Genomic DNA, 19225 nt, shown 5'->3' on the forward strand with positions numbered 1-19225 from the left:
CTTCTTAAAATTTCTAAATTAACAGAGAACCTCAAAATCGCATCCCGGGTTTCAATTCATGAATGAAGCCATTAGCACCCAATCAAAACTAACCGCTTATTGGATTTGTTACCTAGATGTGCTCCTACCGTACACCCTTGATTCTTACATACTTTATCGTGCATTTATATGCCTTATTCTTTCTCCATAATATTTGGCTCGCAAAAATATGCGCATGATCGGGAGAATTTTCAAAGAAGGGATTTTAGCATCGCTCAGTGGAGGGTTTTATGTTGACCCATCACAGGAGCACTTCATATGGATTGTTCATATTTTCCTCTGGCTCCTTTTCTTTACCATTCCCGTAACTATTACGACGGTATACAAAATATTTTGATCTAACTACTTTAGCTTGTACCAACATCGGTAATTGCTTGGATCTCCTACACATGTACAGTCACATTCGTAGTCACATGTATTCTCTTCTTAACGCACTGGTTACACAAAGAATTTGATAAATATGAGCCGGTTTTTATCACCAATGGTGTGAAGTAAGGCAAATTTTAGCCCCAAATGTTGTCAGCATCTTAATGACTGAACAGGAGAACCACAGCCAGTCATCCAAGGAAATGCATTGCGAAACCGTGGTCCGTCCCAATCCGTCTTCTGAAGAAATAGAGGAACAATGTCGTCGGATTGGCATGGCAGGTTTGTATATTGCAGGTAAGGTTTGAAGAGCTTTTAATTGATGCCCATTTTACAATGTTATTCGCCTTTTTCCCGTTATAGATCTTAATCCCCAATCGGGCACTTCTTTCGCTTATGCAAACCCAAATATTCCACACTTGGAGCACCAAGATTCATCAGCACAAGGTAGGAAGTCGGACTTTCATAAAGCTACACCAGCATCAAATGCTTCGGTAAGGTAGTTTGTTGTTCTCATTGCCTTTAGCGTTCCTTCCACCAACAGTCGCGTGCATCAAACCTTCCTGAAAGTGCCATTTCGACTGATGCTGGAGAGGCGTCTAGTTCCTTCCCTACTCGTTCGTTGCCAAGGCATCAATCAGATCCCGCTGAAACATTTCGTGAGTGGGGACTTTATATTTCCTTATCTCTTCTTACATGTGCCTCGTTATTTTTAGTATCCCGTATTGACGCCTGTCGTGTCGGTGAAGTCCCACGTTCTTTACCGGAGATTGAGGTCTCACGCCTCCACTTCGCCCCCTCACCCATACCAGAGTCCAGTGCCACCGCCTTTCGTGAACACTTTCGTCGATACGTTCATCGCTTCACTTCCGATGTTAATGCGCTTCGCAGTAGAAGCTCGTCGAGTCGCCTTAGCATTCAAAATCCTCCTAGATCTATTCGTTTCCGGAGGAGTTGGAGTTCACACAATGTAAACATGACATCTTGCTCTTTATCTTTGGTGTTAGAATGTGAGATTTTATAAAGACAGTGTTTTAATGTGTTTTAAAAATATGATCTCTCCATTTAAAAGCCTCTCTAATCGGAGTATGAATCAATTGACTTTGAATTGTCACTCTGTGAAATATCCTTTGGTAATTGCGGCTTCATGTTCCAGGTACTTGTACCGTTATTATTTACTGAATGGATGGTTTTAAGACAAAAATTGCTGCTTTGATTAATTAAATGAATCAGATGGAGTTGTGATATATTTTTGGAACAAATAAAACGACTGATGCTCGTAAGCATGTTTACGTTTTCATCCGAGCTTTAAAAAATATGCTGACATGTGGCCACATTAGAAGTTTACCTTGCTGGAGTTCATCAATCACCACTGAATTTACTTGTAGTCCATTGAAAATCGGTAAGTTCATGGCTAGACGAACGTAAAATATGAATAAATGAAAAATTGTGTTAGGCTCATGGAATAACGTTTTTAGGTAGTGGCGTATTTTATTCCACTGCCTTCTAGACGGATTGGAAGTACACGAGCTGTATTTCGTTAAGCTACACAATCTCGCCAGGCAAAGTGTTTCAAACATATTCAATCAAAATTCGTGTGGACAATATCTAACCCACTAGGCTTTTTCGTCCTCATAATCTGTTAGTTGGACGCTCGATGGCAGTTAATGCAAATGCATACCCCATCACATTGAGGACGGGATGTATATGCTTTTGTGTATACCTTAAAAAAATATCTACCTGTGCGTCGGATGCTATCAAAACTAATCCATTTTTGATGAACTCACTCATTTATTGAACATATTTACTAGAATTTGCTCCTTCAAAGCTAAATTTTTCGTTACTTCCTTTCTACACCTATTGCTGAGGCATGTAAACACGGGGAAATGTGTTGAATGCAAATACATTTTGATTTGTTGTATTTCGGCTGGGGCTAACTTGACTAGGATTGAATAACATTCGGTTCTAATGGATAATTTTAAATCTACACGCCATTAAGCTCTGCCACCCTCCACGCCCTCTAACAGTCTGTTTTAATGGCACCTAAATCATCTCTAACATTGAGTTAGGGCTAGCATTACACAACTCTGTCCTGATTACACCCATTTTAAATTGGCGTAAATTTAAGTGCACCATAATGATCAATTAATACTTACTAATAATACTTCGTTTGAGGCAACATCTTAACTGTGTTGTGGTAAATTTCAAACAGATATAGCCCAATCTACCTACATCAGCTTACCGCTTCGTCTTTCCAAGGACCGTTAATTTAATGTCGACTTTAGTGAACCCAAAAGCATTACTTAATGGTGACACACTTTCCATCGCACGTACTGGGTCTGAATTTGTAGTAAATGCCGTTTAATCCACCCCAATGTTTTAACACTACCGTTGAAAGGTTCTTTTTAACTCTTGACCAGAACCAACCCATCGAAACCACCTGTCGCAGCTCTTTAGCATACTACTTTAAATTCCAACCCAGCATTTTGCTTGCCCAAATCTCTATTTATTTTACAAAGAGTGCAGGTTCATTATGTTTCATCCACCACTAGCGATGCCACTGACTACCTGCTTCAGTTGTGAATTTCTACCTTACGCATTTGCCTTCCTAAAATCCCGTCAGTAATGTGGATTTATTTATATCTTGATGTTCTATTCATCACTCGAGATGCTGCTTCAGGCGCTTTGCTTATTTTTAAAAATTGCTCTAGTGGCGTCGATTTCGGCATTCACCACTACGCAGTCGCACCCTTCCACAACATCCCGACAGGAATAATTGCCCCCGATCTGGGGGTGATTTGTCCACCTGCAGCTACGACCTTCGAGAAACAGTGGGGGCGGATAAGGAGGGTGATATTGGGGTGCTGAAGCCTCCTCCAGATGCTGATACTGACGGTTATACGGAGAACAGTCCTCTCTTGTCGAATCGTGTTTCTTCGCCAATTGATAAGATAGATAATAAGGCTACTGTTGGTGTCAGTGTACGAGGTGAGTGGTTATACTTAATTTCATTGACCCATAAATTTATCCATTGAGGTCCTTCATCAAGAGCCGGTTGCCTTTCAGCCTGTACCAAAACTTCAACCACTAGAGGTAGAGAGATGTTGGACCACTCCTGCTTCACCTCTATCAACTTGTGAATTTACGCATAGAAGTTCTTATTCACATCTCCGTTGTGGTAGGGTTGGCAACCAGTTACTTAATTGTTCTCATCGCAATTACAGCGGCGCTTGGATCAAACGTATAAAAAAGGCCAAACTCTAAATGACCCAAACTGTTTTGTTTTTTTTTGACATTCCGCTGTCCAAGTGTTTAACCAAAACTTGGGCAACTACAAAAATCTGAGGCAGCCCGATTCACTTCGTCGTCGGGACTGAAATGTTGATGATTAAAATAAAAATCCTTTGATGCGAGGCTCAAGTTGTGAGATAAATCCTTTAATATCCACCATGTGGATTGCTGTATTGTACACGTCGTTTGATGGGTGGTATGAGTGCCTTTGTTGTTTTGTCCAAAAAAACAGGTTTTACGTCTTCGCGCTGTGGCGAACCGAGTGTCAATGACCTTGACTGTGTTCTTTGTTCACCACATACATCGTTTTTTATTGTAACGACAGCGTCGTTTTAATAAACCACACTTGTAATCGGTGAGGGTTGCCCTTAATTAATAATCTGCACACACTACGGCCCTTTTGCATCTAACCGACCGTGAGGGAAAGTTCTTCGGCTGAATGCAAATGCGCAAATGAGTATTCAGGTGTCCAAATTCCACTTTTCGTGTTACTTGAAAATTAAATGGAAGAATGGGGATACTTCGTTGGTCCTTAACTAACTACATCACAGAAATGCCTGTCAAGAGAGCATGGGAAGTAATTAAACAAAGTAAGTAGGATGCTGACTTTTTGATCAGCCTTATTTCGTGATGTTTTACTTAAGTCAAGGTTTTGCTGTTTGGCCACAAAGGGCTTATGTAGTACATCGGATAAATGAAAAAAATCCGTGCAATTTTCAGTGTAGCTCTCTGAGATGCTTTGTTGGGACTTGTAAAGTGCAGGCGTGCTTTGGTAGTCACGTCTAAAATCTCGCTTACTCACTAAGATATAAATCAAGGAAAGCTAAATTTCGTCAAATAAATTTACATTGCCTTCTTTTACTCGACTCTGTCTGGCATAAAATGCATGCGACTGTTTATGCACTTACATTGTAAAGCAGTGATCTATGCAAGTCTCTCAGCTCTTGCCCATTTTTCCCTCACTTTAAATCCTCATGTCATAAATTTTCGCTCAAACCTGATGCATGGGAGTCCAGTTTGCCTCCTTGATGAGCCGGCTTAGACTCGGTTCCAAGGCTGAAGAAGCTAATTTAACATCTGAATAAGTATGGTGTGTAGTGGTATAACTCATCATCCGTCCAGATATCGTTGAGAAAGGTCCCCTCTGAAGATTAAAATAACCTCAAATTAACTTTCGGTTGCGTTTAGAGTGGCGCAAACTGCATCCACTGGGGAGGCGAAGCCATAGTGAAAGCTGATAAGCAAATTTGTTCCACTCATGTGTCATGGGTTAATGGAAGGCAGAGGGTAAGCTTGAAAGTCTTCACTTCTTTCACACACACTGTATCACCACCAAGTGCATGTTGGATTGCTGGATGATTGATTGATGTGGGTAGAAGCAATTTTTTGGTGAGTGAACATTTCACTAGTTATCCCCAAATGACTCTCACTATCTCACGCTCTTAAGGTGGGCTGGATTATTCAATTACTGAATGCTGAATTTTGTATCAAACAATTTTTATAAGAACCCATGACTTGTTAACTAACAGTCTGAAGGAGGTCCCATTTTTGCTCCTACAAGACAACTCAGAACCTTATGCCGTAAATCTTGAAAATTACTAATGGGGAGACCTAATACCACACTTTAGAATATGAGGGTGGGAAATGCCGCCTTTCTCTCAAATTCTCTCTAAGATATGATTATCATCATCTGGCATTGGACAGACAAGCAGTTGGGAGATCAAGTTGTGATAGAAATGAAGGCGGTTAGGAGTAGGTTAGCCGAAGATTAAAATGTGTTAAAGCTGGTTTCTAAGCCTAGTCGATTCGTACTGAATAATTTCACTTTTTCCTTCAGTTTGTAGATCAATGCCTGACAATGCTAGATCGCGATTAATTTGTTCTGCAAAATGCCTCACTGTTTCTTTCCCTTTCCTTGCGCCTCTCCGTGGCACACAGCCCACTACTCCGAGTCGTCGAACGTCCCTCAGCCCACCAATGCGGTCACAGCTGCAGTACGATCAGCAGGAGCGCTGGCAACAGTCGACACCCGTGATAGCAGTTGCGAGGACCTATGTCCCCTCTCCCTACTCACTTCTCCATTGCCATCATCTTCGGTCTCCTCTGCTGCCGCTCAAGTTCACTTTGACACCGTGCGTCTGAGGCAACGCACATTTTCCTCTGGGAGACGAAGGTTAGAGCACTTTTCTTTTTATCTCAGAGTAGCGTCATAGTCTCTTTTTTCTGATTTACTCCTGGACAAATTTTAGAGATGGGTTGAAGTTCAATCTGATCTCTTATTATGAAACCATTTGGCGAATGATAACGCAAGTTTATAATTTTAACTCCTAAGAGGTGGATTAACATGTCCTAAGTTTTTTTTCGAGTAACACCCTTCTATTTCTTTTGTTTCCGTTTCAATCTCTCGGGTTCAAATTATCATGAATATTTCCTTGGGGTTGAAGGTTGGAGCGCTTCTACTTTCCTCTTTACCTCGGTTACTGAAAGTAACGCCTTGGTTGTCCTTTAGGATAACTACAACACGTCTTCGTTTCACCGCAGGCAGCCGAGACTGTGAAGGATAAAGCGATAGATTTTGACTTCTAGAGAAAAGTTCAACGTATTTCGAGCCCCTCTAGTCATCCCCCCCCCGTCTAGGTCACATGAAATTTCCTCCCTTCGGAGTTTTCACTCGCCGGCTCATTGAGGCCTAATTTAAGCTCTTTGTGGATGAATCCTTAAAACGAATTTCCCAAATTTTTGTGGTTATTTGCTCTTCTATCGATTCCGCGCTAATGTTTACGGCCGTTCTTGCTGTGAGCGCCCCAGAAACTCAACTATTTCGGGTCATTCTCCCAGAAGTACACGATTATGAATTGCCATTGCGCTTGCCTTGCCTCCAATCACTTACCATCACATGGTATTTAATAATTTCTCTGAAATTAACTAACCATCGGATTAAGGGTATCCACCCAATGGAAGGCTCTAATATGCAATGGCTGTTTTGATGTATGTCTCCGAATCAAGGTGCTTCACTTGAGTTGCTGTCAAGTGAGCTTTTCAACAAAACTATTGCGCCACTGTCAAAAGTTAATTATCCAAAATTCCTAATTTTATCAGCTTGGATCTATGTTTCTCACCTATTGCTTTTCACTCACTCTTCTGGACGCTTTAGTCGCTGTCCTTGTGTGAATGCATCGAATTTGTTTTCATAAATATATCATTGTCGAGTCTTTTATTGGTAAAGCGATGTCGGCATCCCCCCATAAATAATCTCTTTACCCCTCATAATGCACACACTGCGTTTGCTGGGGAAGCCTGCTGAGTTATTGATGTCGAGCTTTTTTATGGATGCCTCATAAAACATGGTGGTTCTTTTAAGGATCCATTTTTTTTCAAAAATTTCTATGACATCATATTCAGCAGCATAAAACTATTTAAAATGGCAATAACCTTGTTGCTACGATAATACAAACTTTTAGTATGCGTTGCCGATCTAATTTGACTTGTATTTATAGATATTTCCTTGTTTACCATTTCTTCTGCTGAAGTAGAGTGTAGCACATTTCCTAGCATTGGACGACTCCGAAACATTACTGTATAAATGAACGATTTTTAACCTTTGTTTTCTTGAATTATTGCATTTTTGAGTCGGCACTCTTTGTGGGAATCAATGGGGAAAGGCAACGCTAGTCAGTGGAACGCGTTTTTTCGTATTGGCAGTACTTCTATCAGTTTTGACTTTGTGGTCTCGTGTTGCAGACGAGTAACTTATTTCAAAAGATACTCCTAGAACTCTTGCACCTAACCTTGATATTTTTTCTGTTCACTGACCTTGTCGTCTCTCACGATCATGTCAATTCTGTTACAATGGCATTTCTCCGTGCCTTCGTTATTCGGCCCTCAGTGTTCAAGCTGAAATTCCAGCTCCATCAACTGCAGTACGTTTTCTGGAAAACACCACTGAAAAAGTAGGTGTTAGTACTTGTGTAAATGCCTATTTTGCACATCTGAACACAGTGGTTGTTTTTAACCGCGAATTTTCCTCGCTCAAATCAGGAGGCTGGAACTATTCTTGCCGATAGAGTGTATGCTCCTAAATGAACCCAGTTTTCCCATCCCGTCTTGACAGACTTAATTTGAGGCGCATCCAAACAGCCTCACATATTAGTTTGCTCCTGTCCTTGCGTTTATGCGCTTTCCCGTCGATTGCAGCCTATACTCTCAGCTACTTTTGGCGGCACTGTTTCATGGACATACTTGGTTTGTTTTTATAAACAATTTATTGACAAGGTCCCTATAGTCCTTCGGTGTAACTATTCCTTTTTAAGCAGCCTTGCCTCTAACCGTACTTTAAATGAAACCAGAATTCATCTTCGACAATAATGGTTGATGAATGTTTGCTAAACCTAATTGTGCGCAGTTTTTGGGACAAAATTGAATTAATCAGAGGAAATGTCTTAAAATGTATTATTTTTTTAGGAATAACCCCCACTACAATCAATTGCTCATTTCGAAAGCGACAATCTTTTAACGAAACTCGCTTTTTGCACTATTCTCTCCAGAAGTCAGTAGAAATTTTTATCCAACTTTTATTTCCAAATTTTTTTTTCTCTATTTCGCGTGTGAGCATGTGATTCTCTGTTTATTTTGTATTTTGCTGTGTAATGTGAAGTCTTGTGTTGTAAGATTGTTTCTCGGGAGGGAGAAGACTTCTGGCACACCTTCGACTTGTATTGGGCAATGTCAAGTAGATAGGTCTCTAGTGTAATTGCTTGACATTTTGCGAGGAATTCATTCGTATTGAAAACATGCTTCTGCAGTGCACTACGCACACAAGGTAGGCAGTCTTATGCTATGTGGATGAGGTGGTACTAGCCTTTAAAGAGGTGTGGTAGTGAGTGGGTCGTTCGGGCATAACCGCCAATATTTTCTCCCGTCTAATGTTTCCATGGATGCGGGCACCATTTGTTTAGTAGCTTCCAAAACGACTTTCCCCTCCCAGCAATTGTAGTTGTAAAGCAATTGTTACATCACTTACGACGTTGAGTACTACTTAGAGTTGCCCTTGATACGTCAGTCTGCAATTGTTTCAATAAATAGCGACACTTAAGTCTTCATTATCATGAAGGATGCAGCACATTCGGTTCATCGCCAGATTCATACTTCTGGGACACACGCATGCCGTTAAGGCATTCAATCAACCATGCATGATAAAAATGTGATAACTGATTTAAATTCACAAATCGCCATATTTGATCATTCACATTTACACATAAATTAACAGAATTTTATGTACATTCCTTTCTTGGTGGCCTCGTGTATTTTTCTTGGGAAAAAAACACAGTCTTTTAATTAAAACCATTTCTGTGAAAAACTACACTTTTTCCAAATGCTAGTCAAAAATTTGAGGAGAAGCTTGTTTTGGGAGCTTTGGAATAGAGTTAAACTTGGGTCGTCAGGACGACCGGCTCGAATCACATGCAGTAGATTCAACCGGCACTTTGCGATATGCAAAGACCGTACCGATAGTCTGATGCAAGTCTATCTATGCTTTACACAGTCGACCTGTAAACTTACAAGTTCAAGCCACTGAAGTGAGCTATCAGATACCCAAAAGTACTTTCAATGGGTTTTGAACTAATTAATTGATAAAAATGCTCCAGTAGTTTTGTTCATCTATGAGTTTAATTCGTGTTTTTCTTATTCATTCATAAGGCAAAAAAACTATTCCAATCAGTTGTGTTTGTGTGTTTAATTGGCATTTCGCTACATTTCTGACCTCTGCTTTCGGGTTGCGTTAAGCTCCTCTTATAAATCCGCCTCAACCTTTGTATCTATGCTCTCCTCCACTTTTCACCCGTCGTGTTTTTAGTTACCTTCATTGTTACCATTTTTTTTAAACATAGTTACTTTTTCGTAAATATTTTCAGAAAGAATGGTTAATGTTGACTTTATTTTATGTGCTCTCTCGTTGATTCCTGTTTGCGCTCTAAACTTCCCATGCCGCTGACTTCTAGCGACCTTTCGTGCCTTGTCCTCGCCGGTATTCCCCATACCTTTGATCCCCCATGTTGATCAAACCAAACACAATGCGTTTTCTAGTCCATGATAGCAGATATCTCGGAGTAACGCGCGTCCAGTCTTGGGCTACGTACCTCATAATTGACGTATTCCTTATCAAGATTGACACATAGATTACTCCTAACATCAAGTTGCGTATTTCTGCGTCTAGTTAGCTCTCTACTCCTCATTACCAGGTAATTGCCACAGATTAGGGACTTGTGTTTCACATTCCTCCCGAAGCAAAGCCTCCGAATTTCGTTTTTTTTGCCTCCTTTTGCTCACCGTTTCTGGATGCATCTATTACCATTCTTTCGTGAATACTTTTAACTTGTTGCCGCTTTTTTTCGCCAAGCCCCTTATAAATAGGTGTTACGTTCCTAGGTAAATGGCTTCACCCTTTCCAATACTGGAACTGGAATCTCGATTCCAGAAATGTACGCAATTTTCATTTCAGAACATGGCGGTTCTTTTGCACTACAAGTTTTTCAATTAGTGGGTGTCCTATTTAGCATAACATGCTCCCATATCAAACCAATTTTTCACACATCTATTTTAGACTTCAGGTCTCGCGTCGCCGACGGGCGATCTACGTCTCCAACTACTCCTCCCGACGTTGCCATGTCACACAGACCAGTGAGGAATTCTTACCCTCTCCGTCCACCTCTAGGCCTAGCATCGAGGCAAGAGAGGTAGAGGAGGGCACTAGAGCAGGAGTGGAGAGGGATGGACAGGGCCGAGCGCTGTGTGTGGGAGTCATCGTGGGGCGGCGGAATCGCTGTGCACGCCACAAATCCCTCTTCTCTCACCCCCGTCTTCCTGCTTTTCCACCTGGTGTCAACTCCCTTGATCATGTGAGTGGGATCTGTTCGACGGACATCGAAAAGCATCGTTGGATTTATATTTTTCTGTGTCTAAGTGAATCATCCTTCTTTTAGATAAACTTCTTTGCTCTGAAGTCTTGGATGTGATTAAATGAATAACTTGTGGACAAAAAATATCGCCTAAGTGCTGGAGAGGCTAGATTAGCTAAATCCAGGATTCCCTTGTCGATTGATCGGTTTCGGTACATTCTCGACTTTCTTTGGAAACTCGTTCACGGTGACTGCTTTCGAGTTTGTCAACACTTGTATAATTGTGGTGCAGAAGTATGGAACGGTGACTGGATATTTATGTTGTTGGATTGATCTATATCTACAGCTAACTTACTGTTTTCTGTTCCGAAAACAATTGACAGAGAGAGTGGGTAACGATATTCACTTAGATCTTATGGATTAGCGATCGCAATTGCACAGAAAATTGAGCAGGTTCGACTCTCGAGAATTTGTCCAATTATGCTTCAGGTACTCTTTAAAATAAGTTTTTGAATAGATAAACATTCATATAACTGTAGTAAGCAACTCTCTGAATCGTCTGTGTTGAAACTTCTACGTCTGATAATCTTATGCGTCGACATTTTCAACTCCAAATGGGTAGCGACGATGAGTACGATTTTAAAGAAGGTCGATGAGCTGCACCTTGAGCCTTCTGTGTAGCAAATTCTACACTCATCAAGTCTCACCTAGTTGATCACAGAGTTCCATTGGGGAACGTCCATGAAAATAAACCCCGTAAGTAAAAACGCTGGTAAACCGCATGCCTTTTTTACTGAATTGGCTTTTTTTTTCTGTGTCTAGCGTAACCATCTGCTTTCTGAGTAAACATTTTCTGCTATGAAAAGCATTCAGTGAGGAATGTTGTAAATACTAACGGCGAGTTATCGAGTACTAAGCGTTAACAAGTTGTCAAGTGTTATCTCATATTATTCTGTAGTTTATGTTCGGGCATTTTTGACAAGAACTTGTATCCCTCTTTAAAATGAGTCACTGAACTCATGCATGCCCAAGATTAAAACGTACGGAAAGACAATTGCACATTTTTTTGTCTCGTCCATGCTTGTCCACTTTAAATGAGCGGTCCACTCTGTGAGTAAATGTTCTCCCCGCCAAACTGTGAAATGCTATAAACAGGGCTTGAGCATTGAAAAGACGTCAGGTTTTGGAAAGAGTGGATGATGTGCTTCTCGAATTTATGGTGGCCAGCTAGACAATAGTTGACTAGACTCGGGTTTTTGCCAAAATATTAAATTGTATCTCTTAGTGAATTAAATAAGTTCGTGCGATTTATATATATAAATTTACCATTACTATCCCCTAATCCTTTCCCAAGAAGGCGTAAGCTCATCATGAATTTCGCGTTTATGTGTTTTATCTCTAAAACTCAGGACTAAATCAAGTCTAACCCTAGCTACCTCTTTTCCAATCTCTTATTTCTCACTGCTTATAATTCGCATGAGACCATGTGCCTCTCTAATTGTAATAAAAGTGGATGATCGCTACTTGGAGGAATATCATTAGGGAGTTACGGAGAACAAGGCTGAGACTGAGGCATGCATCGGACAGATAACTCTCTGGTGTAGTTGTTTGGCCTTTAGCAAGCGAACAATTGCGTCCGCACTCCACCACACACGCGCACGCAAAGCAAGTGTGTACCTGACTTGTGACGATAAAGTGGTTCAAACCTTAGTAGTGTGGAATTTTGAGTGATTCGCTTGAAAATAACCAGTGAGGTGTTTACTCGCCTGATAAATGTTGGAATACAAGGCCGTTTCTCATCGCACGTCAGTCCGTCATCCACCAGTCCAACGAGCACTTCGCGATGCTGCAGTGTGCGTGAAAAGTGAGGAATCACTGACCGGTAGCCTTTCAAGCTTACTGTCTCTTATGTGTTAGTGCTAGTTGCTGCATCACTCATTTCCCTGATTCATTATGCAAATAAGAAAAGGCGAATTTTGGAAGTATACAAACTACAAGTAATTGGGGTGATTAAACACGATTCCCTTCAAAGTAACCACGCTCCAGTCGATGAGCTAAACTTTCCATCTTTTGCCTTTTTAGGCTTTATACTCGGTCATCTTTTAAGTATACGTTTTTATTTTATCTGAACCTAAATTTGCGTGTATAAGTAGCGATAATCACCTATCAGGTTTGGAGAAATATGGGAGGGCCATAATCAAAATTCTCCGCATTGGGTATCTTAACCTTAACGGTGTTTGGTGGATTTTTGCGAAAGGGTATTTGCATTGTGCTTCACATAATGGTAATAAATGCATCCCATGGGAGAAGGAGTTCATGAAATTTCTTAGTGTAGTCGTCACGGCGAAGCAAAGAACGAGGGGTTGTTTTTGTCTCCACTACAAGTAGCCACTAATCCATCCTGCTCTTACAAAAGACAGTGAAAGCCAAATTAACTTTCAAATGAGTAGAAGAACGTGTTTACTCTGGTATTCACTGAAAAGTCTACTTTCTTTGCTGAGAAGAGCGCTGCGCTGGTGACTGAAAAAGGTATTCTTTTGCCATGAATATTTTGTGAAGCTCACAATTCCTGCGATCGCTGGGAGATCGCACAAAATCTTACTTAAGTCAGGCTAATGTCAGGTTAGGTGTTGATTCACTCAACGTTTGTTAAGCTACTTTGAAGAAGAATCTCTGTTCCTAATTTCCAAACGATCTACGCATTATTCGTCTCATACTAAGGCTTGCACCACTTCTTTTCAACAAAAAAATATGCGTATGTGGCGGACTGCGGGCGCAATTATTCATCGTGAATGACTTTCCTGTTAAAAGTTGAACAACTGTGCCCCAGCTTTATCTACTCGATACTACCCGATATAAGTATGGATGTTGTGGAATAAAAGCCTCATCTTTTGAATCAACGGAGTCAGTGCCCCATTCTCCGTTCTTCCCTAGTGATGCTTGTCACCCATTCTTGCTATTGCACGGAAGTTACCTGAGTCCACGCAAAACAGAATGGATGATTAAGAAATAAGGTTGAGATGGAAACAAAGGTGTATTTTAGGCAAGAAAAATTTGCAGCAGATTTGTGTCTCATTGGGAAGGCATTATAGACCGTAACAATAAGTATTTTGGAGAAAAAATCTTTAAAAAAGGCCGAATAAAGGTGTTCATTTTTCTTTTGTCTGTTGCTTTCTCTTCTTTTTTGCTTTTGTTCACACTGGAGATTTCCTCTTGAAAAGAGTCAACAGCGATTGCTGTTTGAGTGGTTCCTGATTTGTCGCAATGATAGTGCACGTGCTCATCTTGTTTCACTGCATTCCACAAAATTCCATCTCATAAGCTGTTTATTTGTCATTTGGATTTCGGTTTCGACCGGCTACTTCCCCTACAGAAGCCCTCCTGGAAGATTTAAAGTGTGTTTTAGACAACTCAGCATCACGTTTTACGGGCTACAGAGGAATACATTAAAGCGATTTTTTTGTTGTATGGGTGACAAAATAGGTTTTGATGACTGTATCTGCGTAATGTGCACATCTGATGTGTGAAGTCTGCTTATTTATGATGGTAAAATGAGGTACTGTAGTAAACTGCCTCAGGATCTTAACCATGAATGTGAGTCCACCGTCCATTTCTCACTCAGTGCATAGATATTGTTACTGTTCAACCTGACCCTGCTCTTACTTGAGACTGATCCATCACCTACTTTTGCAATTTCCAGGGTATGACTCCTTGTGATGCCGTATGGCCTCGGCCGTTTCACGTTGTCACTGTGAATAATTGTATTCAACGATTGCCAGAAATAATTCAGTTAGTTTTGATTCACCTTTTCCCTTTCAAAGTAATCTCATCACAATGGTAGTTATAGTGCATTTATTGGAATACACATTTTCAATAAACTCGAAACACTGGCCACGAAGTGGAAATACTTGTTAAACAAGATAGGAAGTGTCATAAGGTCCCACGTTAATAGTATTGCTGCAGTAATGTCACTGAAGTGCTCTATCCATAAGTTGTTCCGTTCAACGTCTTGTTGTTTTCGACTGTGGCATTTGAATACATTTGATCATAAGAAATAACCGAGTAAACAATCTCTTTTCGGGATCTCATCTACTAGTCTAGATCTAATTCCTTTGCTAAGAAAAGTGCGTTCGGACGGCTTTACTCCTAGTTTTTTTTTTCGGTTTCTTTCCAGGCTTACTCATCCCCAATTCGAAACAACTTACTACCCCGATCAGACGCCGATGTCATTAGGAATGGCGAAAATTCGATCTCTGCTACTGCTGGAATGTCTGATCGAAATTCCCTGCTGGAGGCTGCTGTACCCACGGCCCCTGTCTCAACTGTTCGTAAGTATAGAGTAGTGTCCAGCTAACATGAATGCTTACAACTAAGTGTTTACTAGGCTTTGTAAAGTGGTTTTAATTTTATAGAATTTCTAGAAGCCCCAGTGCCTTCTGATCGGACATTGAGTCTGGAGCTGCAGTCAGGATCTATTCCTCGAGGGTAATATATGTTTTTTTTTCCAAATCACCCAACTTTTTCGCAGTCTGGAGCGAAAACAATCCGAAATGCTTTGTTTAATCGTTAATAAACTGTGGCCTGGTGAATTTTTATAGAAAAATTAGCTTTTATGGGCTTGCAGTAGCGTGAAAGGACATACAGTGAGTGCCCTAGATAGAGCTCCATATCACTGCTTTGTGGACCGAATCGAGTAAAGCCTAAGGACCCCATTAATGGGGTGTATAAGTAAAACGAGTATCAACCTGTTATATGGCTGTTAGCTCTTAGAGAGCTCAGTAATTGCTTTTTCTTATTAGGCACCACAACAATGCTTGAGTGAATTGACATCGACCACGAGGAGGGGGACGAGGATCATGGAATGATTTCCCATTTCCGAGGGGAAACCTTTAAACGCAATAATTGTAGTGCAATTCACGGGCCTCGAACTGTATAGTCTACTAAGTATCGCTGCAGCGAACCCAGTTTGTGTGTCATTCGCCCTTTGTAGCAATATTTTCTTTAGAAAACCTTAACATTATCCAGATGTATGCTTTTTGTAACTTGAAGAGGTATCATGCCTCCAAATGGTATTGACAGTTTTTGGTCGGCTTCGATTCGTCCAAGTCTAGTCTCGCTTCATTGCTGGTCACAATGGGGCACCGAGATTAAAGGATTAGTTCAACAACTAATGTGGATTTACTGTTCTTCATGCTCTGTGCACACACAGATCCAGCCGCCTGTAATAAACAGTCGATCCCTTTAAATGGATGTCTTCTTTAAGGGATCAACAAAAGTGGATATCTTCTCAGCAAGGAGTAAAGGGCGTCTGGAGTCTAGGTCACCGCTGGAGGGGTTATCGAGTTTAAGACTTTGGAAGTAGATTTATTCTATACTAGTAGCTTAGAAGATATGAACAGAATTTTTACCACCACTGTGGTCAAACCTTTTGGTATGCTTTAACTTTTTTCTGTGTTTGTAAAATTTTAGCTTGCAGCAATCAGCGTCGTCCACATCCATCTACGAACTTGCAAAAGAGCCTTCGGAGGAGGGTCGTCGTCATCGTCCAAGATCTCTTAGTCCCTCTTCTATGCACCCTTGCACTTTCTGCGCCAAGAATTCACCTAAAAGAAGTAAGGGTGAGTGTTCGTTAACCCCTCGTCTTGCTCATATTGTCAACACCATTTACTTCTTTCCCCCATCACATCACTGAAACGAAAGTTCCTCGCGCTTATGATTTCTACTATTTTATGAAATTTCATCTGGTAGAACGTTTCTAGAAGCTTGTGCAAATTTTATGCTTAAATTGAAAACTTGGGTGAATGAGTTGTGTGTCAATCGTCTGATGTTGGTGAGCGTTAAATTCTGGAGACCAGAGACGCTGCTGTTTCAATTTGATTAATCTTAATTACGAGAATAGGCAATCATTAATGCTTAAAATGCTACGCTTGCCAATTTTTTACCAGACGAATTTTGAAAAGTTTGTGGGTTTTGAAAATACGCTTTCCCTCTCAAAACCAACCGAAGCAGTAGTGCAGACGCTTTGAATATTAAACACGTAAGATGTTTGCCCGGCGAGGGTATGGCTAATAACTAACATGAAGACAGCACGTTAGTTCACAGGTCATAAATGTGTTCCTTTCTACCTGGTGGTGTTAATGGTGGAAATTAGCTATCCATTTGACTGACCAGGTTTACTAGCGGTGAAGTGAAACCAATTGTACCTGCATCTCAAAATACGCATGAATTAGTGGCCAGGTTTTAACACAGCATCTAGTTGAATTAGCAGAGTGAAATTTGGAAGGCAAGCAGTCATTATTACTGATATTTACTCATTGAGATGCCTTTACTTCTTTCTAGTTCCATCCATCCATTCATCCATCCCGTATCTGCCCATCTATCCATCCATTCATCCATCCACCCATGTCTTTTGTAATCATGTCGCTTCTTCCTAGGTTTCCCTACCCTGTGGCTACATAGTAGCATCTTCGAAACGGTTCAACGCTAATAGTCTCTGCTGTAGAAAAGCGTTGTTTTTCCAAAAACAGGATATCTTCGCTGATGAAATTAACTAAAGTTGGTTGTGCTAAATCCGCTCTTTTTCACTGTTCGTGAAAATGGCAAATCCGCCTTGCACTATTAGGCCCGGCTGGAAAGCGGATGCGGTAGAATGATTAATCATTTCCTGTATACATGCAACCACGCCCAACTGTGGCAGAGCAAGGGCACACCTATCATTTCTGTCTGGTGCTTCTTTAAAGTAGTCCGTTCATTTGTTTGTCGTCTGCGCTCGCGTTGTTCATGGGCGGTCATGTGACACAAGCTTGCCGTAAGCGGCGAGCGTGGTGCATTTATGTTGGACGATTTTACCCACGTTTTGAAATTAACAGAACTTGTGTAATTCTGATTTCTCGCCTGGCAACGATTTATAGTTCGTGATGGACTCGACAAAATTGCAAGTTTGGCACTCCCCTCAGCTGTCAAAACAAACCCACATTGACCAACTTCGTATAAAATGGAAAATTCATCGTCAATGGGCCACCGTTTTTTACTTTTTGACACTCGAGTCTAATCACGAAGTTTAAAAAGGTAGAAAAGGTGTATTTGCTCAAATACCCAAAAGCTGATGATAGCAAACCTTAAAAAATATGTAGATTTAGCAGTCACTCATCCATCATAGATTGTAGAGGAGTTAAAAGCTTGAACGTTTGAACCGTTGTGGACTTTTTCCAACTACTGAATCGGCAACTAGTTTCATTAAATTAATGGAAATACCTGCTGTTTCCTTCGGAATTCGGTACTTTCAATAAAAAAATGGGTGAGCCACTCCTATCACAACGTCTAGCAATTATGATACGTGAAGTCCTCTTTGCACTAGTTCACCTTTAAAGGTGTAAAAACCGGTGGCTGAATCAGAAATAACCGCCCCCACTGTAAGTGGTTTGCACTTCTGCCTCTGGAAAGACACCGATCCAATACAAATTCGACAATGCCTCTTACATTTTTAATTTGTACACATTGATTACAAGAGATAGTAGGGAAGGTTTTTCCTTCAGTTCCATTGGATAAGGTGGAGTCGAGAAGAGATGTAATTAATAGTGTCGCTTGTGTCACGTGACCATTGCCAGCAAGTGAAATGCTTTTTGCAGTTTGTTGCGCGCAACAATTGTCCCTCCGGACTGAAGATGTCTCCAGAATGTGTGAGCAAATTCCACCTTAGAGGGCAGATTGTCGTGCTCTTATACGTCAGGAGTACGAATTCGTCTTCATCCGCATAGGTGCTCTGGGTAGATTGAATAGTCGTTCTGTTGCCACTAATTCAGTGTTTAGAGTACTCTCAGCTTCGAATTGATCCGTTGAAAGAGGCGAATAATTGGAGAGTTTGAAGAAAAACTGAATGTGAATGCTGGATGTCTCTATGCCCTGGGCTGCGATAGTGTCAGGCTAATTAAAACATTGGACTAGTGCAGAAGCAATCCCACTCGTGGATTTCATCCCGTCATCCTGAAGAGGTTGACAATCTCTATCAGCATTTATGGAATGATGCTATGAAATGAGTGGATTATCATTAGTCCGACACTAAATGGGGTTGTGTTCTGTTACTAAACCGACGAGATGAAAGTTGTTATTGGAATTGCTTAAAGATGCTTTCATGGGATGATGTTGGTAGTCATACCAATATAACATTGGTCATGCATTAACGAAAAGCTTTTCTTTGTTGGTCTCACAACGTTATTTAGTTACTGGTAACGTCCTCTCGTAGGATTTGATTTTAAATATCGACATTATAAAGATTAGACTGTCTACTTACATAAAAAACACGAAACGCATGATGCATAATCCATGGCTTTTAAATGTTCACACTTGTTTTATTATGCACTAGGCTTGCGATTGTGGGTCTCTCAGACTATCATCGTAACAATGAAATACTTCACAGTTGCATATCCTGCGCTTGTGATCTCATTTTCATTGTAGGCGATGGTGATTCGATTGAATGTGGTCGCGCCACTAGTCTCGAACTTAAAGCTCCGTCCAATGAGTCTGGATCCAAAGGGTAGGTTATTCTTGTTTATCTTCTCCCATTCCCTTCACCCTACGAATCCATCTCCTCGTAACGTTCAAAACAATTTCAGGTGCCTTCTGTATAAAACCAG

General features: G+C 40.8%; 1 protein-coding gene across 1 annotated transcript; it reads left to right on the top strand. All coding sequences in view use genetic code 11, as the record gives it.

The window, feature by feature from the left end:
• Nucleotides 1-569: 569 nt before the first annotated feature.
• EGR_09518 (hypothetical protein) lies at nt 570-19129 on the top strand (the record flags this gene model as incomplete). The annotated part of the gene is made up of 11 exons (XM_024498767.1): nt 570-687; nt 769-899; nt 932-1064; nt 1122-1375; nt 3117-3393; nt 5635-5869; nt 10298-10592; nt 14767-14920; nt 15005-15077; nt 16062-16210; nt 19047-19129. 11 exons carry the CDS (start codon nt 570-572, stop codon nt 19127-19129), a joined length of 1902 nt encoding a protein of 633 aa, XP_024346819.1.
• Between the last annotated feature and the right edge of the window lie 96 nt (nt 19130-19225).

This window comes from Echinococcus granulosus (assembly GCF_000524195.1).
Source record: "Echinococcus granulosus chromosome Unknown EG_S00151, whole genome shotgun sequence".
In the NCBI taxonomy this organism is placed as follows: Eukaryota; Metazoa; Platyhelminthes; class Cestoda; order Cyclophyllidea; family Taeniidae; genus Echinococcus; species Echinococcus granulosus.